At 51.7% G+C, this 22991-nt stretch overlaps 1 protein-coding gene across 11 annotated transcripts in view; it reads right to left on the bottom strand.

Moving 5' to 3' along the window:
* CELF5 (CUGBP Elav-like family member 5) overlaps window positions 1–22991 on the bottom strand; it is a 47119-nt gene that overhangs the window by 19755 nt on the left and 4373 nt on the right. For all 11 annotated transcript variants that reach the window (XM_068979527.1, XM_068979538.1, XM_068979537.1 and 8 more), the window contains exon 2: window positions 8766–8848. In XM_068979527.1, the coding sequence (XP_068835628.1) occupies window positions 8766–8848 (83 nt within the window). The remainder of the gene's footprint in view (window positions 1–8765; window positions 8849–22991) is intronic.

Genomic DNA, 22991 nt, shown 5'->3' on the forward strand with positions numbered 1-22991 from the left:
CTCAGAGGGACCCTGACCACCTGGGAAAGGCCCAACCACATCTCCCTTCCCCCACCACACACACATACACACAAACGCACATATGCACGCGTGCGTGCACGCACACACATCTTAGACCCTCTTCACCTGGGTACCACACCCCACTAGCTGGAGGCCTGAGGAGAGATGATTTCAACCAGATGGGACCAGTTTCTGGGCTGAGGGCAGACTGAAGTAGTGAAGGGAGATGGGAGGGAGGGGGCACCTGGGCTCCACTTTCCCTCTCCCCTACCTCTCCCACCGGCCTCCGCTGGCCCTCACCTCCTCCCCCCCTCCCAGCACCTTGGGCAGATGAGGATGGGGTTGCCATGGCAACGCTGATTCACCACACGGAAGCTGGCAATTGTTGTTGCCATGGAAACCGCCTCTTAGGGGCGAGCCCAGCTCCTGCCTTGCACAAAAGAGATATTTAAATATAATCTTCTGGAGATGGATGAGCCGAGGGAGGGATCGAGGGAGGAGGACCACAGGGAGGGAATCTGCCCCCATCAGGGCACCCTCCACCCTTACCCTTCTCTCGGCCTCGATACCTGCTGCAGAGCCTGGGACCTTCTGCCCCCTACTAGGAGGCCCCTTCCCCCTCCTGGGTCAGCTCAGCGGGAGGGAAGGGGTCCTGGCCTGGCTCTAAGAAGCCTGGTGGGCATCCCCTTCCTCTCCAGTCCCCCACTCGAAAGTCGAGGTTCTGAGGCCCGGCCATCCACATCCCGCAGACCCGCGCCTCGCGTTACCCACCGGCCTAGAGATGCGCGCCAGGCTGGCATCCATGTGCCGCCGCCCGCCCGGCTGGCCCTGAGAGCACAGGCGCGCACAGGCGCGCACGCTCGGGCTCCGCGCCTCGCTCTCCGCGCCCCGCTCTCCGCGCCCAACGCCCAGGCAATCCGCACGCCAGAGGCCGGGCCCTGCCCGCGCTGCCCGCCCAAGCCGGGAGGAGGCGTGCCGAGGAGAGCTGGGTTTCTCCTTACCCCACCCCTCCTGTCGCCCCTGCCCACCCATCTGGCTCTGCCCACCTCCTTCCGGCCCCCTCTCTCCATCTGTCCCACCAAGGTCTCTGCCGAATGCCCTTCCTCGCTCCTCTACCTTCCCTGGCTCCCCATTGTTGTATCCTTTCCCTGCCTTTTCCCTCCCTCTTTGCACTTATTCAACAACATTCTCATGTACTTCAAGCTGAGTAATTCTGCAACCTCAGGGAGCATTCCACTAGTCAGGCAGTGGGGGAAACAGAAGGATATACAGACACTTCCAGACTCACGGGGTCAAGTGCTGGGAGAGCCTAGAGCAGAGAACAGTGAAGACCCAAAGACTTTCCTGGAGATGCACTGAAGATGGAAAATTTGCAGTGGGTTTTAAAGTATGAATAGGAGTTCATGGAGGGGGAGGGGGAGTGAGGAACAAATTGGAGCAACACCTATGTCCATTGATTTATTTAATCTCCAAACAACTTTATGAAATGGAAACATGACCCTTTTACAGATAGGCAAATCAAAAAGGGAGAAGAGAAAATCAGAAGCAGAGACCAGATCTGCCAGTTTTCTCAGGGTGAGTGGGGGTCTCTGAGAACCCAGCCATCCCTCCAGCCAAGGATCAGGTGGACTAGGGCTCTGGGCAGGCATACGTTAAGTGACTGGAATCCAGTCCTTGCTCTGCCATCCAGCTCTTGCTAAATGACTACAACCAAGCCATACACCGTTGGGAAAATAGGGTCCTTTATGTCTGACTTATGTATATGAGAGATGGGGAAACTGATGCCACTTGGGGGAAGGACTGCAGGAAGACCCTTTAGTAGACAGGCTGGGGCCCCAAATATTCTCCTGGGTTTGCAAAGCTGTGCCTTTTGAAGGTGTGGGGGCCCAGAGAAAGCCCCGACTGGGTTGTTTCCAGATGGTGTGGAGGAGGATGAAGCAGGTGGACCCCTATCTGGGCTGTCGGGGGTAGCATTCCATGCTCTTCCTCTCCCATGCAAGCCCCTCTCCTGTTCTAGATTCTGCCATGGGTCCCTATTGCCTTTGGGGTGGAGTGCCAACTCCTCACCCTGACATCCGAGGCAACTTTGTTGCTCTGTCCCAAGCATTCCTGCCCCTTTCTCCTCCCCGGCCCTGAGGACAGTGGACTGGAGCACACCCATGTGCACCCCACCCTTGCCCAACAAGCCCCTTGGAATGTGACCTGCCCCCAAAGCCTTCCCCTCCATCCTCCCTGCATCGGTTGCTTTGCCCAGTCGTTGCCTTGATGATAGCATCTCCCCCACCTTAGTACACATTCTGTTCCTCTTTTGGAGGGGTTCCCAGGGTCAGGGCTGGGGTGAGGGGCTCTAAGACCTCCTCCTGAGAAAGACCCAGCATAGGGTCCACAAGTGGCAAACGAGATGAGACAAGACAAGACCTATGGTTTCCAGACTCCTGTCCCACAGGCAAGAGTGGGGCAGGCGTGCTGGGCAGAGTGCCCGGCACGGGAAGTAACCCAAGAGCTTGTGCCAGGCGTGTCTGAGCTGTCCCCGTTTCACGGGAGAACACGAGCTCAGGAAGAGACGTGACTGGCCAGAGTCCCACAGCTCGACTCCTGGGACCATGAGTTCATTCATTCGGCTGTGTATTTGCCAGGTGTATGCTCAGCCTCTGGTGTGTCCCAGCTCACAGGACCCTCAAAACACACCACAAACCCATTTTACAGATGAGGACACTGAGGCCTCGAAAACCATATCCTGAGACCCTTGGCACCTTAGGGGCCTCCTGCTCTCTCCCAGGACTGGCTTGACTCTGAGCCAAGTCATGAGGTGTAGGGGAGGGTTCTGCAAAGGGACTACGTCAGATACCCCTGTGTACACAGAAGGGGGTTCAGGGGCTCAGGGAGGGGCCTGTGGTGGGGGGCTCACAGTCTGACAAACTCAAACTCATCCCTTTCCAGAGTGCTCAGATGAGCTGCATGGCTGCTCCTCGATCTAGCTCATCCCTCACTCTCAAGAGCTTCACAAAGAAAGAGATAGTGTTGCCTCAAATGGCCACCCAGCCCCTTGCTATCCTCGAGGTGGGAACTGGACCTGTTGCCTTTTGTCGCCGGAGTGGGACTTTCTTTCATCCCCAGGATCCCCACCCTGGGTTTGACAGGCCAGCAGAGAATCCCTGTGACAATTGGAGGCATCGGCCCCATGAGGATTCCAGGGTCCTGTGGTCCATTCTGGGTTCTATTCTGGGATTCTGTTATTCATTGTAGGATCTTATTCCAGAATGCTGAGATCTGATTAAACTGCATCCCCCATGGACTCTGCTGTCACATTCGAAGTGGGAATTGGAAGGGGTGTGTGTCACTTGCTGCAGAAAACAGCACTGGCGGGGGAGGGGCCGTCGGCTGTGCCAAGGTGGGGGAAGATGCACTGAGCTGGCAAACCACTGGGCCCACTCCCTCATTCATCGAAAGAGGAAGAGACAGAGGTGTCGATCTGTACTGTGTCCACCAAGGTGCGCGCACGCGCACCCACCCACCCACCCACACACACACACACACACACACACACACACACACACAGAGGGATAGGAAAGGTGCTGGCTGTCTTTGTCTCTAACATGGCCCAGCCCAGGGCCCCTGTCTCCCGGGCAGTGCGCAGGCACGTGCAGCATGTGACCCTGCAGGGCAGGCTTTCTCCTGCAGCCAAGACTCCATCCTCTGCCACTGACACCTGGGAGGAGGCTTAGACTCCTGTGCTCAGACATGCTGACAGGCAAAGGGTCCTCCTGTCCAATAGACCCCACGTCTCTGTGTGCGATTAGTGAGCAAGCCTCCAGCTCTCCTACTGTAAGAATGGTTCCATTTCTGTGGGTGTTCTTGTGAAGGGAGGCTCACCCCCAAAGTCAACCCCTTCTCTCATCAGAATTGGAAGACACACATATTCAGGGATCCTGAACTCCTGTGTATGAGACTGACCCAAACGTGGCATGTGTCCACCCAGAGCAAAACACTGGCAAGTATCTCTGTGCCTTAACAGCAAAACTAGAGACAACTCATATGACCACCAGCAGGAGGATGGATGAATAAATGGTGCATCCAGGCTGTGGAATACCACACAGCAATGACAAAGCACAAAGCTACAAGGCATCATATTGAATCTCACCCTCATGGTAACAGAAGAAAAGGAACAGCTGATTGCCATACAAGTCAGAACAGTGGTTCCTCCAATGTGAAGAGAAGAGAAGGGCTTGGGCTTGGGGACATGGGTCGGGGTGGTTTCCGGGTGCACAGTGGTAATGGGGTGCTTGCTTTATAGTCAGTTGGGTTGCATGTACTTTTCACTAAATGTGCAGTATTTTTCAAATTTTAAGAAAAAAATGTAAGCCAAGCCCCTCTGTCCCCAGGATCTAGCTCTGAGCCTCCTCTTTATTTATCAAACATCCGCCCTCACCTCCAAGGCGCAGGGGGAAGCTTACAGGAAACTCAACCAGAGAAGCCACAGGTTCAAGGTCTGTGAAGCAGGGTAGGTGGAGCCATAGTGCTCACCCTCCTGGGTGACCTGGGACAAGCCCCTCCTCGCTCACCACAGTCCCCTTGCCTGTCACATGGGGCCAGAGCAGATTCAGGGCCCTGCTGACATGGCAGCTGGAGGAAGTGCCCCCAAAGTGCTGGGGGACAATGATAATACTGGGGAAACTGAGCCCTGAGAGGAAAAGAGGTGGCTTGAGGCCCCTGACCCCTCCTCCGCTGTGATCTGGTGTCAAAGAGAGACAGACAACTCCCTAACCTGGACGTATAATGACGCTGCACCATGCTCCTGGGTCTAGAACATTCTAGGTCTACACTGTCGAACAGTCTAGAACATTCTAGATCTGCACTGTCTAATGTGGTGGCTGATCCCTGAGCTAGAACATTCTAGACTTTGCAGTGTTCAGGACGGTAGCCTCTAGCCACATGTAGCCAGTGGAAGTTTAAATTTACATCTGTTAAAATTAAATAACATTAAAAATTCAGTCCCTGAGCACAGTCACCCCTTTTCAAAGGCTCCATAGCCAAACGGAGCAAGTGTCCACCTTACTGGACAGCAGAGACGGAACATCCAGTAAATTCTACTGGATGGTGATAGCCCAATATGGGGATGGGCAAACTACAGCCCTTTTCTGCACCCCGCCCCAGACAGTTTTTGTCAATAAAGTTTTATTGGCACTTAGCCACACTCACTGTGATTGTTTCGTGCTTTCAACAGATGCAACAAAGGCTATATGGCTGGCAAAGCTGAAAACATTTGTTCTCTGATCCTTTATAGAAAAGTCTAAAAACTGACTCCATTCTTGGAAAAGCTCTGAGTAGGTTCACAACAACTTGAGCAAAGGAATCTACTTTTTCAATTGTCAATTTTATAAAATGCAACTCCACATTGAGCATCTCTGATAACCACTAAGTGTTCTGGTTGAAAGGGATTGAGGGTGTGCAAGGCACACACCAGATTTTCAAACACTTAGGATGAAATAAAAAGAATGTGAACTATCTCATTAGTAAGTTTTACATGGGCCCTACTGACAGCCTCTTGATAGGATTTTGGAGACAGTGGGTTAGAATAAAAGAAAGCATTAAAATTCATTCCACCTGTTTCTTTCTACTCTTTAAATGCTGCTCCTAGAAAAATCTAAATGCTGTGTGTGGTATGCATTCTATATATTTATCTTAGCAGTGTTCTAGAACATTCACCAGCTCCTTATTCTCCTAAACAGGGCTCCTCAACCTCAGCACTGCTGATTTTGGCCTGGATCATTTTCTGTTGTGGGGGCTGTCTTGTGCACCGTAGGGTGTGGAACAGCAGCCCTGGCCTCTGCCCGTGAGAGGCCATGGTCAAGATGATCACAAATGTCCTCAGACACTGCCCAGTGTCTCTGGGGGCAGTAAACTTCCATTAGGTTCTCGTGCGTTCCCACACTCAGCTTGCCACACGCACTCCTGCCTCCACATCTCAGCACGCTCCGTGCTCACACCACCCCCATCTGCCACCACCCTCCCCATCACTCAAGACTAGGCTCCAATGCTTCCCCCTCCAGAAAGCTGCCCTGTTTGCCCTCCACGAGGTCATCATCACAGGTCACCTGGTTCTCCCTTGAGTTGCAGTTCCCCGGTCACCCTTCCATCCAGCTGTTCATTTTGTGGTCATCCCCTGCAGTGAAGTGAATGGCTGTCCTCCCCAAAAACGTGTCTGATACCTAACCCCTGCAATCTATGAGTGAGACCTTATTTGGAAATGGTATCTTTATAGATGTAATTAGTGACAGATCTGTGCGCAAGGTCATCCTGGATTTAGGTGTCCAGGACTGGACTGGTGTCCTCATAAGAGAAAGGCGGTGGAGATGGCAGAGATGTAGACATGGAGGAGAAGGCCACCTGACAACAGAGGCAGGAATTGGAAGGATTACAGGCCAAGGATTGCCAGCGACCACAAGAAGCTGGGGCGGGGCAAGGGGAAGGGAGGAAAAACTGGTTCAAAGGGGATGCTGTGGGCAGTTTGAGCTCTGCTGGGTATGGGGTGCCTGAAGGAGTCACCAAGGGGCATCTTCTGTACACAGAACTGGTGAGAAAAGTGCAGCATCAAGCCTATTAAGTAGGTGCTTAATAAAAGGTTGCTGGCTGGCTGGCAGGATGGATATGGATGAAAGAATTGGATTGTGCTAGGAGAGTGAGCAGAGAGAGGAGGACAAAGAGCCCTGAGACTGGGACTTCCCTGATGGTCCAGTTACTAAGACTCCATGCTTCCAATGCAGGGGTCTAGGTTCTATCCCTGGTCAGAGAACTAGATCCCACATGCTGCAACTAAAGATCCTGCATGTTGCAACTAAGACCCAGTGCAGTCAAATAAATAGATAAATACATTTTTTTTTTAAAAAAAAGATGCTGTGGCTTGCTCCTGGCTCACTCTTAGATCACATGCCCTGGGGGAAGCCAGTCGCCATGCTGTGAGGTCCCTCAAGTAGCAGGCACTGGGGAGATGCCCATGGAGAGGAGCAGAGGCCTCCAGCCAATAGCCATGCACTGGGCCAGATTTGCCAGCCACAGTAAGCTCTGGCTGATGACTCCACTGCAACCTCAGGAGAAACCAGAAGCCAGAACCATGCAGCCAACTCATGTCCCAGTTCCTGACCCTTGGCAGCTGTAACACAATGCATGCTGATTGTTTGAAGCCACTAAGTTAAGGAGTAATTTGTTATTTATTTTTATAAATAAAAACCTTGGCCACACAGTGAGGCATGCAGGATCCTAGTTCCCCCAACCAGGGACCGAACCTGTGCCCTCTGAAGTGGAAGTGTGGAGTCTTAACCACTGCACCGCCAGGGGAGTGAAGAGTAATTTGTGACACATCGGGAGATAACTAATAGAATCCACAGAACTCCACTGTGCCCCTGGGCTCTATGATGGACCTGCCCTCCAGTTTCCTGTTGGTTTGGGGAGGTGTTGGCAGAAGGTCCAAGTGAGGGAGAAGAGTGAATTCCAGATGGTGTTTGCTCACCTTTGCATATCCTGTCCCCTCTCCTAGCATGTCCTTCCTCCTCATCTTTCAAGTCTCTTCTCAAATGCCACCTCCTCAGTGAAGCCCTCAATGACCACCTCAACAGTTACTTCCCTCTGCCCCACCGCATTATACTCTTCTGCTGCTGAAGATCAGCGAGGTTGAGTTACTGGTTCATGGCCACATGGCAACACCAGGTGGAAACGAAGCAAGGAGCCCGCTGATGCGGCCACCACAGCATATGCTCTCGCTTCTGCCGCTTCATCTTTCAAAGAGGGGCTCTTTGCTCTGCAAGGGGAGGTTGAGGCCACCCCCCCCCCAAAACTTTGGATGCTTGCTCAGAGTTGAGTCAAACTCATGCCACAGCTTCTTGTTCCTGGCAGGTGAACCCCAGATTGTCCACTGTCAGCTATGTAGCACCCATGCTCCCAGCAGGAATGGCAAGATGCCACCCTAGCATCCTCTGAAGCCCCTTGATCCTGAAGGGTCCCTGAGATTTCTAGAGGGAAGGGCGGCACCCCCTGCCCCCAAACTCATGGGGTGGGTGCTACAGATCTCACTGAAGACCTGGCTTGGCAGGCTGAGGTGGACCTTCCATCCTTTCCTGGGGGCAGGGACCTCCTGCCCACCCAAAGAGGACAGGGATGACAGGAGAGAACCAGTAAGCCCAGAGCCTGGGCCAGCCTCCACTAGGGAGGAAATATCTCATAAAGAGCCACAGCTTTACTTGCTCTATAAGGACAAGAGGAAAGAAAATCCCCTCCCTTCTTACGGTGAGAGGTAGGTAGGGTCCAGTCTCCTCCCTGAGGCCCACAAGGCCCTGAACATCTGCCTCCATTCTCTCCTTGCCCTCTCCTCCTCACTCTCTCTACTCCAGGAACACGGCCCTCCTGGCTGTTCCTCCAACACACCAGGCACCATCCTGCCCTGGACCTTTGGCCCTGCTGACCCTCGGCCTGCTAACGCCTCCTGATCCTCCAATGACACTCTCATGTGAAGTCAGGTGCCCTCGGGCAGTGTGCAGCCTCCACAACCACACACAACCACCCTGACATGAAGTGCACAGCCTGGGATGCAGTTAACACACAAGACATGCCCATCCGGGTGATGATGTCTGTGTCTCTGCTCCATTCGTCTCTCTCTGAGTTCAGAGGCAGATGAGCTTCACAGCTGATCCCAGGAAGGACCTTAGCCTTCCCCAAACTGACAGCATCCCCTCCATCTGCCCCTTCACTTCCCAGCAGCATCCAGCACTCACCCCGGGCAAGGTCTTCTGTTCGTGCAGGGCAGTCTGAGCTTTGATGGCGGAGTCCCTGGCACAGTAGGTGAGAAAGGCACAGCCTGGAGGGGAGAGAAATAGAGGTGTTAGGAGAAAAGGAGGCCGTGCACCCACATTCACAGGAAGTTCCACTGTGAACCACTCATGGGAGATCCATAGAGGAGTCAGATCCACAGAGACAGAAAGTTGATGGTGGGGGCCAGGGGCTGGGGAAGGGGATGGGGAGTCAGTGTTTAATGGGGACAGAGCTTCAGTTTGGGAAGATGAGAAAGTTCTGCAGATGGATGGTGGACATGGTTGCACAACAATGGGAGTGTACTTAAAGCCACTAATTTCTGCACTTAAAAATGGTTAAAATGGCAAACTTTCTGTTATGTGTATTTAACCACAATTTTTAAAACTTAGGAAATTAAAGAAGGAAAAGTGATTAAGGTGGTAAATTTAAATTATGTGTATTTCACTATAATTTTAAAAATAGAAGAAAGGAGGCTGGAGCCCCCTTTGGGGTGGGGCAGTTAGGAGTAGCTCAGCTTTCCCCTCCTGTACTCATCCTTCCCAAAGGGTGAGGCGGGAGAGGCAGGGAGACGAATCAGCTGTTAATGAAATCTGTGGCTGATGCTAAAAAGCGGGGTGAGATGGGGGGTGGGGGAAGGGGGAAATGGCAGAGCTGCCGCCCCAGGGAGCAGGAGAGTGAGGGGCACCAGCAGCCCCAAGGAACCAGAAGAGGCCTCAGCACTGGAGTGAGGAGCACAGTGACTCTGCCACTAACCAACTCTGTGGCCTCAGATGGCCCGCTGCACCTGTGAGAGCGCCTCAGTTTTCCCCATCAGAACAGATGCTCGGAGGGTGCAGTGGAATGGACCAACCTAGATGCAGGGACGGAGCTAGAGAGGTGGGGCGTGGCGTCAAACGGAAGGACCAAACCGGAGAGGCAAGGGGCGGGGCCGGCTCTAAAGTGGTTCAGAGCCTGGGTGTGATTGGAAGACTTCCTGAGTGGGGGCAGGGGGTGCGAGGCAAGAGAGCCATAGAGACAAGAAAGGTTGACAGACAGAGACCGAAGAGAACCGAGCAGAGGGAGGCGCCCAGAGAAAGGCCAATGAGATTAAAGATATTTTAAAAGATTCTGTGGGGTGGGAGATGCAGGCAAGTTCTTTGGGATGGACACAGGGATCCGGGCCTCGGAGCTGGGTTTGCCTCTCTAACCCCAGGGGACCTCAGTTTCACTGACTGAAATGAGACCATCGTCGGCTGCTCTGATGCTGTCAAGTCCTGGGTCCTCCACCCCCAGCTCCCTTTCCATGGTCTCTCACCCCGACGGGGACCCCCTGTGCAGAGCCCCTGGGAACAGCTCTGGGGGCACCACTTTCGCCCCAGGCTGGAGTTAATTAAAGCTGTGTCCTGCTGGGGGGCACTCACTTCGCCGGCTGCTCCCACCAGCTGGGCCTGGTGGTGGGGAGGAGTCTCTGACCCAGGCCTGAGAGGTGCCTTGGGGCCCTGGGGAAGGGGCACCAGGCAGAGCTGAGGACAGCTTCTAACATTCATTTTTTTAAAATTGTGTTGGGAATGTAAAATGGTGCGGCGGCTGTAGAGAACAGTTTGGCAGTTCCTCAAAAAAGTTAAACATAGAATTACCATATGATCCAGCAATTCCACTTCTGGGTATATATCCCCAAAGAATTGAAAGCAGGGACTCAAAAAGATATTTGCACACTGGTGCTCATAGCAGCGTTATTCGGGACAGCAAGAAGGTGGAAACAACCCAAACACCCATCAACAGATGAATGGACAACAAAACGCTGTCCATCTATACAAGGACCACAAAGAAAGGACACAAAACGCTGTCCATCTATACAAGGACCACAAAGAAAGGATTCTGACACCTGCTACAACATGAATGAACCCTGCAGACATGATGCTCAGTGAAATAAGCCAGACACAGAGGGACGTTTACAGTATGATTCCACTCAAAGGAGGTCCTAGAGGAGTCAGATCCACAGAGAGAAGGAAGTAGATGGTGGGCCCAGGGGCTGGGGGAGGGGATGGGGAGTCAGTGTTTCATGGGGACAGAGTTTCAGTTTGGGGAGATGAGAAAGTTCTGGATGGTGGGGATGGTTGCACAACAATATGACTGTGCTCAGTGCCACTGAGCTGTGGACTTAGAAATGGTCAAGATGGCAGATTTTGCTATGCATATTTTACCAGAATAAAAATTTGTAATGGGAGATACTACAAACACACCCTCTTTATATATTGTGTGTGCTTATCCTTTTTTGGTTATATTTAATGCCCATATCTTCTCCCAATACACGTCTTCCTGCCTTTTTTTTTTTTTTTTGAGTTTCTATTTTCTGAGTTGAATCTCCAGGGTCTTCAAGGAATGCAGAGGTACTAAGAAAATAGCCATAAGGCCTGAGAGACATTAGGCATGGCTGGAAAGAAATTGGGAGGCATAAAAGAGGGGCAAAGCCCTTTCGGCTTGAGTCTTTTCTTTCCCGTGGAGCCCTTAATGCAGAAGACAGAGTGTGTCGTCTCTAGGAGGGTAGGTATAACCACTGAACAACCTTCTGTCAGCCTGTGGGTCTGTCGGGAAGGCTTGCAGCCAGATAGACGGAAAAAAACAACCACCAAAAAAAAAAAAAAACAAAACCCACGCGAGCTGCTGTCCCTGGTACTGAAATGTCTGCTTGTTTTCTTGGCCCTATCTTCCCAGCCTCTTAGCTTCTTTTTCTAACTGGTGAAAATGTGTCATATTTACCTATTTCTTGATAAACAGAGCCTTGAATTTCAGTTTCTATTAGGGCTGAATTGTTTCTCTTCTCTATCAACTCAACTCATTCTCCTAATCTCCAGGACCTCAGAACATGATCTTATATCGTTGCAGATATATCAGTTAAGGTGAGGTCATACTGGAAGTGTGACCCTAATCACACTTAGGGTGGACCCTAATCCAATAGGACTGGTACCCTTATAAAGGAGGGAAACTTTGATCCAGAGACAGGCACACAGGGAGAATGGCATGTGAGAATGAAGGCAGAAATCTGGATGATATATTGACAAGCCAAAGAACAGCAAGGATTTCCAGCACCACCGGAAGCTGGGAGATTTGGATCAGATTCCCAGTCACAGCCTCAGAAGGAGCCAGCCCTGCCAACAACACCTTGATCTCAGACTTCTGGCCTCTAGGACTGTGAGAAAATACATTTCTGTTTTTTAAGCACATTATTTCGGCAGCCCTAGCAAACAAATACAGTTCCCAATGAATACAGACATCTAATGATGTTAATAAAGCTCCCTAGATTTTTTCTTTATTGTTATTATTTGCTACACTGCACAGCATGTGGGATCTTAGTTCCCTGACCAGAGATCAAACTCAGGCCCCTTGAATTGGAAGCGTGGGGTCTTAACCACTGGACCACCAGGAAAGTTCCTAAAGCTCCCTAGTTTTTAATGCTAATAAGTTTATACTCAATATTGATTCATTTAATCCTCACAACAACCCCACAAAGGAGCCGTTAGCACCGTCCTCGTTCTGCAGATGAGGGGTTGTGGTACCAAGAGGGGAAGTGACTTGCCCAGGGCCACACAGTGGAACATCAGAGGCACTGTGAAATGTGTGCTAATCACTTGGATACAACTACCTGGAATTTGTATCTTTTCTAAAAATTTCTCCTAGGGCCTATGGGGAGGACCACAGGCCCTTGCCTTACTTTGCCCTGAAAGGAACTTTAAAATAGTCTCACCTTTCTGAGATAATCTGGGACTGGATCCAGGGTGAAGAGGCCATGGAGCACATTTCAGTTGGGGATTGGGGGTCTGGTTTGCTGTGTCCTAGTCCTACAGTGATCCTCCCAGGAAACTCTCAGCCCAGCCAATGCCCACACTGAGTGAGCCTCTTCTCAGAGATTCTAACCCTGGTCACCCTCACCCCACACACCAGACTTGTCCACAGTAAGAGTGTGTATGTTAGTCTCTCAGCCGTGTCCGACTCTTTTGTGACCCCGTGGACTGTAGCCCACCAGGCTCCCCTGTCCATGAGATTTCCCAGACAAGAATACTGCAGTGGGTTGCCATTTCCTTTTCCAGGGGATCTTCCTCACCCAGGGATAGAACCGGGGTCTCCTGCATTGTAGACAGATTCTTTACCATCTGAACCACTAGGGAAGCCCCATGACAAGAGTAGGGCCAGGTATTCAGCAAAACACACCCCAAGCCCCATGCTGGCCAAGCCCTGGGGTTCTGTAGAGGTGGGGTGAGTCAAGAAGGCAGCCCTACCTCCAAGAACCAATTGCCCAAAAGGCTCAACCTTATGATTTCCTTCACACCCATCCTTATCTTCAAACTCTGGTCAAAGGTTGACCTCTTGACACCCAACGTGGAGCAGGGACTAATGAGGGGGGCAGTCTTTGGGAAACAAGAGATTTCCTCAATGTATGAAAGCGGTCTACCAATTGATCTATCTCATCATGGTGCTCTTTGTAGGGAGGGAGCCCCCTGTCACTGCTGCTTAAGCAAGCAGCAGATCCCCTAGAGAGGAAATTTCTTTGCTGGGAAATCCTGAGGATCCCTCCTCTCACCAAGATCCTCTGTTCTCTGCTCCAAGATCAGAGCTTTTGGGATTTCACGAATCAAAGTTGTAACAATGATAGTAATAATTGAAGTCCAGTGAGTGCCAAGCATCTTACAGGGACATCACTCATATGAACCCTTTGAACCCTCAGCCTAGCCCAAAAGAAAGAATTGATACCATTGTATCTATCTTTCTCCCCATTTTAAGATGAGGAAACTGAAACACCAGACAGACATTGAGTTGTCTGCCCAAAGTCACACAGAAGTAGGTTTTGAACCCTTGAAATTTAACTCCAGTCCTAACCCTTCTGCACCACAATATCCCCCATTATTATAAGATAATGATAATAGTACCAGTAAACAGCCAATTCACTGAGCCTTTAGGCCAGTCGCTGTCCTTGGGTACTTTACTTCACATCCCTCTTTTCTGGGCAGGAGTCCTGTTGGGGGTGGATGTGATGCACAGCATGGAAGAATTGAGGTTCAGAGAGGTGAAGTGACTTGCCTATAACTGCACAGCAGGTAAGGGGTGGGGATGGAATTTGAAGCCAGGAATATCTGATGCCGTGGGCTTCCCTCCCATCCACTGCACCTCTAGGGTTTTGGTCCCTGGAGTGCAGAGTGGCAGAGGCACCCAGTTCTACCATCTTCCATAAAACTCACTTCAAACCTTTCATACTCCAAGACAAAGGTGGGCTTAAGTGTTTCCATGAAAAGACCCTCGTGGGCCATGGACAATCTAGACACCAATTGTTTGATGCATGAATAAACTGAATCATTAATGACGCAGGCTTCCCAAAAGTGGAGCCCCAGGGTGACCCCACAGAGCCTTCAATGGGGTGGGGGGAGAAGAGTGTCCACCTTATAGACGAGGAGGCTGAGGTTCCCAGTGGTCCAGGTCATCCACAGAAATGACAGGGCTGGGACTTAAGCCCATATCTGCATGACCCATGACAAAGGGCTCTCCCCCAGCCCACAAGGATGCTCCTCTCTCCAGCCCTGGAGATGCTCCTCTCTGAGAAAGGGAGCAGAAGTGGCCATGGTCCCTCCACAGCAACAGGTCTCTGTTCAGCTGGGGCTCTGGGGACAACACTTTGACTGATGGGTGATGCTAAGGCTCCCAGGCTGGGTAGAGACAGAGATGGACACACCTCCCTGTGTGTCATCAGCCTGGAAGACACAGTGAGGGATACAGAGCTGGGGGAAGCCCAGAAGATGAGGAGCATCTTCAGGCACTCAATGGTGATCCCCCTAGAAAAGATACATCCACTCCAGGAATCTGTGAATGGGACCTGATCTGGAAAAAGGGTCTTTGCAGATGTAATCAAGGATCTTGACATGAGGTCATTTTGGACAACCAGGTGGACCCCAATCCAATGCCAAGCATCCTTATTTGAGACAAAAGAGGAGAGACAGATGGAAGGACAGGGGAAGATGAAAGCAGAGACTGGGCGGATGCAGACACAAGCCAGGGGATGCATGGAGCCTCCAGAAGCTGGAAGAGGCCAGAGGGACCCTCCCTGAGCCTCCAGAGGGAGCAGAGCTTTGATCTCAGACTTCTGCCCTTCAGGACTGAGAATCTGTGGTCATTTGTAAGGGCCACCCCAACAAACCAGTACAGATGGGAACCCAGTAGGAGAAGCAGTTTGGAAGGAAGATGTGGAACCCAATTTGGGCCCTGCTGAATCTGAGGGTTTGCAGGTCTTCATGGAAAGGACCATCCAGGACTGACTAAAAAACCCCCCAAGAGGCCCAGGAAGAGGTACCAGCTGTGTACATGGAGCCAAGCTCTGCTGAAGCCCCTCCCCCATCATCCCTGGAGCGTCACACTACTTTTATCCTCATGTTACAGGTGAGCAAACCCCTGTCCAGAGATGCTGAGCTGCTTTCTTGGTGTCACACAGCAAGTTGGAAACAACCCCTGCTACTAAAGGCAAACTGGGGGTGGCTAAAGGGCTTCCAAGTCCCAGAAAATTCCACAGCACTGGGGATGACTTAGGTCTTGAGAGCTTAATATACTGATCTAATGAACTAAAAAAAAAAATGTTTTAAAGATGAAAACAGGGAATTCCCTGGAAGTCCAGTGGTTAAGACTCTGTGCTCTCACTGTGGAGGGCCTGGGTTCGATCCCTAGTCAGGGGACTAAGATTCCACAAGCAATGCAGTGTGACCAAGAAACGCACAAAACAAACAAAACCCCACCAAGAAAACACAAACTAAACTTAAAACATAAATAAAAGGGAAAACAATTATTTTCCTTTTTACTATGCATAGCTCTCACGTTCAGGCATAAGTCTGGGATTTTTGTCACTTCCCAGGGAGCTTGACAGGTCTAGGAACTGATCCCGATGGACACTGGTGGTGTCCCTGTCTGCACCCTGATCCCAGATACACCTGGCCTCTCGCTGACCTGCCTTTGAATTTGCCATTTCCTTGGTCCACACATCCTCACCCTCATCTTTACCTGGCTCATTTCTCCTCAACCTGCAGGTCCCAGCTGAGTCACTCTTCCTCCAGGAAATCTCCCCATCCCCGACTGATGCTGGGGCAGGAGGATTGGCGACAGGTAGCGTCCATGTCACTGATGTGTCCCCAGTGCTCAGCGTTGGGCTCAATACACAGTCCGTGCCCAGGAAGAATCTGGCCACTCCATCCTTGTCCAGCCCCACCTGGACTGCTCATTTCTCCTCCCCACTGGTCCCCGGCTCCGCCCTAGTCCCCACATTCTGTCCTCCCCAGAGAAGCCACGAGACGGCGCCTGTGAGCTCCTGAGTCAGGCCTCGCCCCTCCTCTGCCCACAGCCCTCCAGGGTTCCCACCTCCGTGGGGGAAAAGCCCAGGTCCTTCCACAAGGCCCTGCACAACTAACTCCTTCCTCTCCCTGCCCTCCCCTCCTTCCTCTCTCCCCCTCGCTCGCTCTGCTCTAGACACACAGGCCTCTTGACTGTTCCTCCACGCACCAGGAATGGTCCTGCCCCAGGGTCTTTGCATGAGCTGTTCTGGGATCTATTCTCCCTCTGATCTCTGCACAGTTTACTCGCTTACTTACTTAAGGTCTTGGCTCAAATGTCACCTTCCCCAGTGAAACCTCCTTGGAGCACTCCGTTTCAAATGACAGTCCTCAAACATGCTCCCCTCCCCATTCTATATTTTCCAGTGCCCTTAGAACCATCTCAAATGTCACTTTTTTTTTTCTTGTTTCTCCCCTACTGAAATGTCACTCCAAGAGGATGGGGGCGGAGGGGGAGGTTGTTTAGTTTTGGGTCCCTAGTACCTAAATAGTGTCAGGCACAGAGTAGGTGCTCAGTAAATACTGATTGCAAAATGAACAATTTTGCTTCCAAGATGACCTGCTAATATCAAGACCACCTTGTGGGCAATGACTCCGTTTGTTTTCCTGCCTCCCCTCCCTCACCATGCCCAGCATGGGGTCAGTCGGTATTTCCCAAGTACCGATCACGCGCCAGGTGTGCTGGGAAAACAGAGGCAGGAAAGACAACCGGTTTCATTTCTCTCTGATCACCAACATCCCCTCCCCAGCTATAACCAACTGTGTGAACCCCTCATCTCAAACCCTTTTGAGCCCACCCCCTCACCACACACTGACACCCCTAATTCTAATTCTTTAAATTCAGCTCAAAACTGGTGACTAAAGATGGGATCTAACCCTGCCCAATGCCTTCCTTCTGTGTGCTCTAGGGCCAGCCACTTAACCTCTCTGAGCCTCCACTTTCTCATCCATAAAATCACAACATCATCCATTCAGCACTATAGGTGACACTCCCTTCCGCCGTGGGGCCACCTCTCCACCACCCCTGCCCCTGGCCGCCCTCTCCACCCCCTCCTCCATCCTCTCATCCTGAAGCTGTCCCCCACTTAACTGGGAACAGAAGGGCTGATGGACCCCATCCCCCTACTCACTGTCCCTCCCTCCACTTATGAACTCATTGGCTCCTGTCCAGGAGGGCAAGACCTAGGACCCTGGGCTCATGCCTCATCAGGCACACTGTTCTAGCCTGACCTCCTATCTCCCTGGCTGCTGCTCCTTAGCCTCTGTTGCTGCCTCCTCCTCTGTCTCCACGTTACAAACAGGGCTTCTCAGGGTTCATCTGGACCTGTGACTTTCTGCCTGCACCCATGTCGACTCCTCCATGGATCTGGTTTAGTCATCACCGCTGCACCAGTGGTCACTCCATCAGGGCGCCCGCCCATCCATCCACCCATTCGCCTGTCCATCCATCCACCCATTCACCCGCCCAACCATCCACCCATTCACCCGCCCATCCATCCATCCATCTGTCCATCCTTATATCTCTCCATACATTCAACCATCCTTCTATCCATTCATTTATCATCCATTCATGTATCCGTCCATCATTCACTCATTTACCCATTCATCCATCCACCCACACGTCAAGCTATCTCTCCATCCACCCATACGTCCATGCATCCACCCATCCACCTGCTAAGTTTCAGGCACTCACTGTTCTGGGCACTGGAAACATAGCAGTGAACACAAAAGGCAAAAATACCTCATCTTAATAGGGCTTCTAGTCTACTGGGAGGAGAGAAACACAAATAAGATAAATAAACCTTACAGTACATCAGAAGTTTTCATTTTCACAGAGGGAAAAAAAAAGGAAGCAGAAAAAAGGGATGTGGAGTGTTGGAGAGTGGCTGAGATTGTAAATCAGGTCCGCAGGGTGACTTCACTGAGAAGGTGTGGTTTACAGAGGATAAGGGAGGAAGTATGGTCCAGACAGTGAGCACAGCCTGTGCAAAGGCCCTGGGGCAGGACCACTCCTGGTGTACTGAAGGAACAGCAAGGAGCTTGTGTGTCTTGAGCAGAGTGAGAGAGGGAAAGAGAGGAAGGAGGGGAGAGGTCATAAAGGGGGGGAGAGGTCATAAAGGGCCTTATGGGCTATGGGGAGGACTTGGGGTTTTACCCTCAGGCAGGTGTGAGCCCTGGAGGACTGTAAGCAGAAGAGGGGTGGGGCCTGACTCAGGTGCTCACAGGGACCTTCAGCTTGCTGGGAGAAGTTCAGACTGTGGTGGGTGGGGGTGGGAGCTAGGAGATCAGGGGAGAGGAGACTAGGCTAGTCAGGGGGTGATGATGGGGTGGACAGAGGAGTGGGGAGACATGAGTGGGCTGGAGAGGTTTAGAAGGCAGAGCCATCAGGAGGGAGGGATAGGGGAGCAGAGGTGTGAGACAGGGAGAGTCAGAGTGACTCTACGGTCCTGTTCTGACACACTGAGGGCTTGTCTCCATGACACCACGCTGACCACCAACTGCTCAGGCCAGAGTGTTAGTGTGATCCTAGGTCAGGATCCCCCTCGGCACTGCTGACATCCAGGCTGGGTCATCCTCCGTGTGTGTGGGGAGTTGCTGTCCTGGGCACTGTGGGGATGGAGCCGCACCCCTGGCCCCACCCAAAGCCAGGAGCCCCTCAGTCATGACCACCACAGATATCCCCAGACATTGCCCAGTGTTCCCTGGGTAAGGATTGCCCTGTGTGAGGCCCACTTCACCAGATCCCTCCCTATTGGATCCCACCAGGAGATGATTTGACTTTTTAAATCACCACACATCACCACTCTTAGGACTGCTCAGTGTTCTGTCCACTTTCTCACAGCGCATCGCGCTCCTCTTGGTCACACAGTAGGTCTGGTTCACTCAAAGGTGGCACATAGCAGGGACTCAAAAAAAAAAAAAAAAACCCAAAACCAGTTGAGAGAAGGGGTGGGTAAGTAGGTGAGTAAACAACCTTGCAGCCCTGCCTAACCACATGGGGTAGCTCTAGATGACGACAAACCCCTTCCAGCACAGACACTGCTGTGATGAACTTGTGTTTCCTTGGGAAGGTGCTCTCCCCTCTCTGAGCCTGTACTTCCCACATATATCATGTTGCTCTGGAGACCCCTAGCTGGGGCGGGAATGACACCTCAGGTCCCTGCTTCTAGCAGAGGGTCAGGGACAAGGATGTGATGAGCACCCCCTTCTCACCTCTTGGATGTGGGGAACTCCACCCCCAAGGCTGCTGGGGGAAGCGAGAGGACTGGTGAGGGAGCTCACACAACTACCCTCATGGCACCTTCAGGCAACCTGCCACCTTTCAGAAGCCCCTCAGAGGAGCTGAGCTCAACTGTGGCGGCAGAAATGTCCAGCCACATTCTGGGACTCTTTGTGCCTTAGTTTCCCCACCTCAAAAACGGAGGACCCAGAGTTCACTTTCCCCAGATTCAGAGCTCCCTAAGGGACCCTGACCTACCCCTACCCACAGCCCTCCAGGGCTCCCACCAACCTACCTGTAAAAGCTCAAAGTCCCCTCCCTGCCCTTCCCTCCTCCCTCTCTCCTCCTGGCTCACTCTGCTCCAACTCCATTCTCCCAACGGTGCAAATGTATTCTGACCTCAGGACCTTTGCACATGCTGTGTCCACTTCCTGGAATGCCTTTCTCTTGGCTTTAGAACAACAGCTTTTTCATCTCCCATGCAGGGCTCATCCCAGATGTCACCTCCTGACATCTTTGGTCACCCACAGTCAGTTGTCACCCTTCAACACACATCCCTCTTTACTTCCTCCTTAGCAACTTGCTCCTATCTAAGTCTTACCTGTTTGCTCATTTGGTGTCAATCCCTCTTCTCTCCCAGAGTGATTTGTGTCCTCCCAAACCAGGCACAATGCCTGGCACACCCCAGAGACTGGACAGACAGTTGTTAACTGTCTGGCTACCTGACCATTTATTAACACCGATGATGTGCAAGGTGCTATTGACAGGGATTGCATTAACCCTGTCATTATTTGCATTCTAAAAATTAATGGTAATTCTTACAACTAATCTGTAAAAGAACTCTCAATACTCCTCTTTTACAAGTGAGGATGCTAAGGCTCAGGAAAGATAAGGCAGTTTGTCCAAGATCACACAGAAATGAAAAGTAGAGTCAGGAATAGAAACAAAGCCTCTTGGGCTGCAAAGCTGATGGTCATTCCCATTCACCTGGTGGGGAGGAAGGTGGTAAATGTTGAGGAGGTATCCACCAATCCATCCCCTCACCCATCCATCCACCCATCGACCCTGCATTCCTCCATCCGTTCACCCATCTTCCAAGCATCCATTTCTCCATCCTCCCATCCATCCATCCCCTCACCTAGTCCATTCCTCTATGCTTCTGTTCCTCCATTCTCCATCATCTGTCTGCCCAACCATCTTTCCATCTATCTGTCCATCCATTGATTCCTCCATCCATCCATCCCTCTATTCATCCACCCATTCATCCACCTAGATATCTGTCAATCCATTCAGCCTTTCATCCACCTACCCACTCTTGCATCCAGCAATCCACTTATCCACCGCCTAGTCATCACCATCTATCCATTCATGCCTGCAGCCATCTACATATCATCTGTTGGCCAGGCCACCCCCCCACCACACCCAAGCACCCCCTCACCCTCTCCCTCCCTAGGCCTTTGTACATCCACATGCTCCACTTCAAAATGGTGAACAGGACATGGTCCCTATCCTCACAGAACTTACATGTCAGTGATGATCACCATGACCCCAGATCAACAGGACTATTGCCAGGTCAATGTCTTCCAAACTTAGCAGCCCCTCCCTCTGGCCCTGGTCACCTTCAATCCAAGGAGAACAAGGAACCCTGGATGGCTCTCACCTTGAGTCTACATCTCCACGATCACATCTCTTTCCCTGCTTCCCTTATTTATCTTCCAAGGTGGGTCAAGTCTCAGGCTGGGAGGTGTGACACCTAACTATATTGCTGTGTGACTTGAGTGTGGGTGTCGCCTGTCTCTGAGCCCCAATTCCTTGTCTATCCATGTGGGGGGCGGGGAACCTGGTTCTCTAAGAATCACTGTGACCTAAGCATGTGTCTGTTTATTTGTGTCCCTTTCATCCCACACTGTGAGCCTCACCCCAAGGGGAAGCTTCTGATGTATCTGCCCAGGTGTGTGAGAAATGTGTTTATTACAAATAAGGCTGGGAGGCTGGAAAGAGGCTGATGGTAGCAATGACAGTTAACAGGACATGAAGCTTTCTTTCCACACAGGTCTGAGATCTTCCTCTGCTCTAAATTCTTCCACGGCTCCCCAGTGTCCTCAGTAAAGATCCAAGCTCAGTGCAGCATAAGAGGCCCTTCAGGGCTGAGTCCCTGACTTCAAGGCTGACTCCCTGGCCTCAACTACCATGTGAAAGTGAAGTTGCTCAGTCGTGTCCGACTCTTTGTGACCCCGTGGACTGTAGCCCACCAGGCTCCTCCGTCCATGGGATTCTCCAGGCAAGAATACTGGAGTGGGTTGCCATTTCCTTCTCCAGGGGATCTTCCCTGACCCAGGGATCAAACCCAGGGATTGAACTCAGGTCTCCTGCATTGCAGGCAGATGCTTTAACCTCTGAGCCACCAGGGAAGCCCTTCAGCTACCATGCCTCACCTAATTCCTCCTTGACTCCAGCTGTGCTCCTTCACACCTCCAGGCCTTTGCAAACCCAGTTCCCTCTGCCCACATCCACGAGGACAGAGACATTCACCTGGCTGGCTCACTGCTCTGTTTCACATCCACCATAGGGCTCAGAACATAGAAAGCACTTCTGTGAATAAGTACATGAAATGCTTTCTCCACCTGGCAAGTTCCTATTCGCCCTTCAAAGCCCCAGTTCTAATCCCCTTCCTCCACCCAGCTGGATTCCCCAGGCAGAGCCTTCAACTCCCTATCCAGTTCTCTCAATACTGGATCCCTTCCCTTTGAAACACCCTGACCATTCCAGCTGTAGGTGCCAATGTGTAGCTCTGCTCATGAGGGGGGTCTCAGATCTCTCTTGCCTGGTGCAAGGCCCCAGGACGGCTTTCAGGAAGTGTTGGCTAAATGAATGAGTGTGGTCCTGCTGAGTGCTCCTAATGGCCAGGGTCTCATCAGCCAATATCAGGGTTTAAAGAGAGACCAAATATCATCAAAAGGGAACCATGGGGGTCCAGGGACCCTCTGCTGTTTCCCCACCAAGGCAAAACTCCATCCACTCCTAACCTGGAGGGTCTTTGCACATGCTCTGCCAGGATCACTTTTCCCCATCAACAGATCCTTCGGGCCTCAGCCTAGTAGCATAACAAGCATAGGCTCTGCACCCAGCCCTGTGTTAAGAGCTTAAAACACTATTCTGGCCCTCATCTCCCTTAACTCTCCTCAAGTTGGGAGTCCCCACTGGTCTCATGACTCTTACAGATGACAACACTGAGCCTTGAAAAGTTGAAGCAGCTGCCCAAGTTTCCATAGCCAAGAAGATGCAGAGAAATCAGACATCCTAACTGCTCTCCCTTTTCAACTGCCTCCTCCAGGAAGCCCTCCTGGTCCCCACACCTGCAGCAGCTGGGGCCTCCTCTGGATTGTCCCTGTGGATGTGCGTGGACCATCTCAGCCCTGACATCAATGCCTTGGAACTTCCGGTTCCTCATTGTGTGCCCTCCCCCCACCCCCAAACACACACATCACCACCAAATGGGATCTGGGGGTGGGAGGAGTCTGGGAGAGGATTTTTCTCTATTTTGCCTGACACAGTATCCTGGGTCTGGAAGAAATAGTGGTTCTATTAGCAGGTGGCTTCACAGCCTGTCGACTCCATCATGCCTCCCA

This window comes from Capricornis sumatraensis, chromosome 9 (assembly GCF_032405125.1).
Source record: "Capricornis sumatraensis isolate serow.1 chromosome 9, serow.2, whole genome shotgun sequence".
Taxonomy (NCBI): domain Eukaryota; kingdom Metazoa; phylum Chordata; class Mammalia; order Artiodactyla; family Bovidae; genus Capricornis; species Capricornis sumatraensis.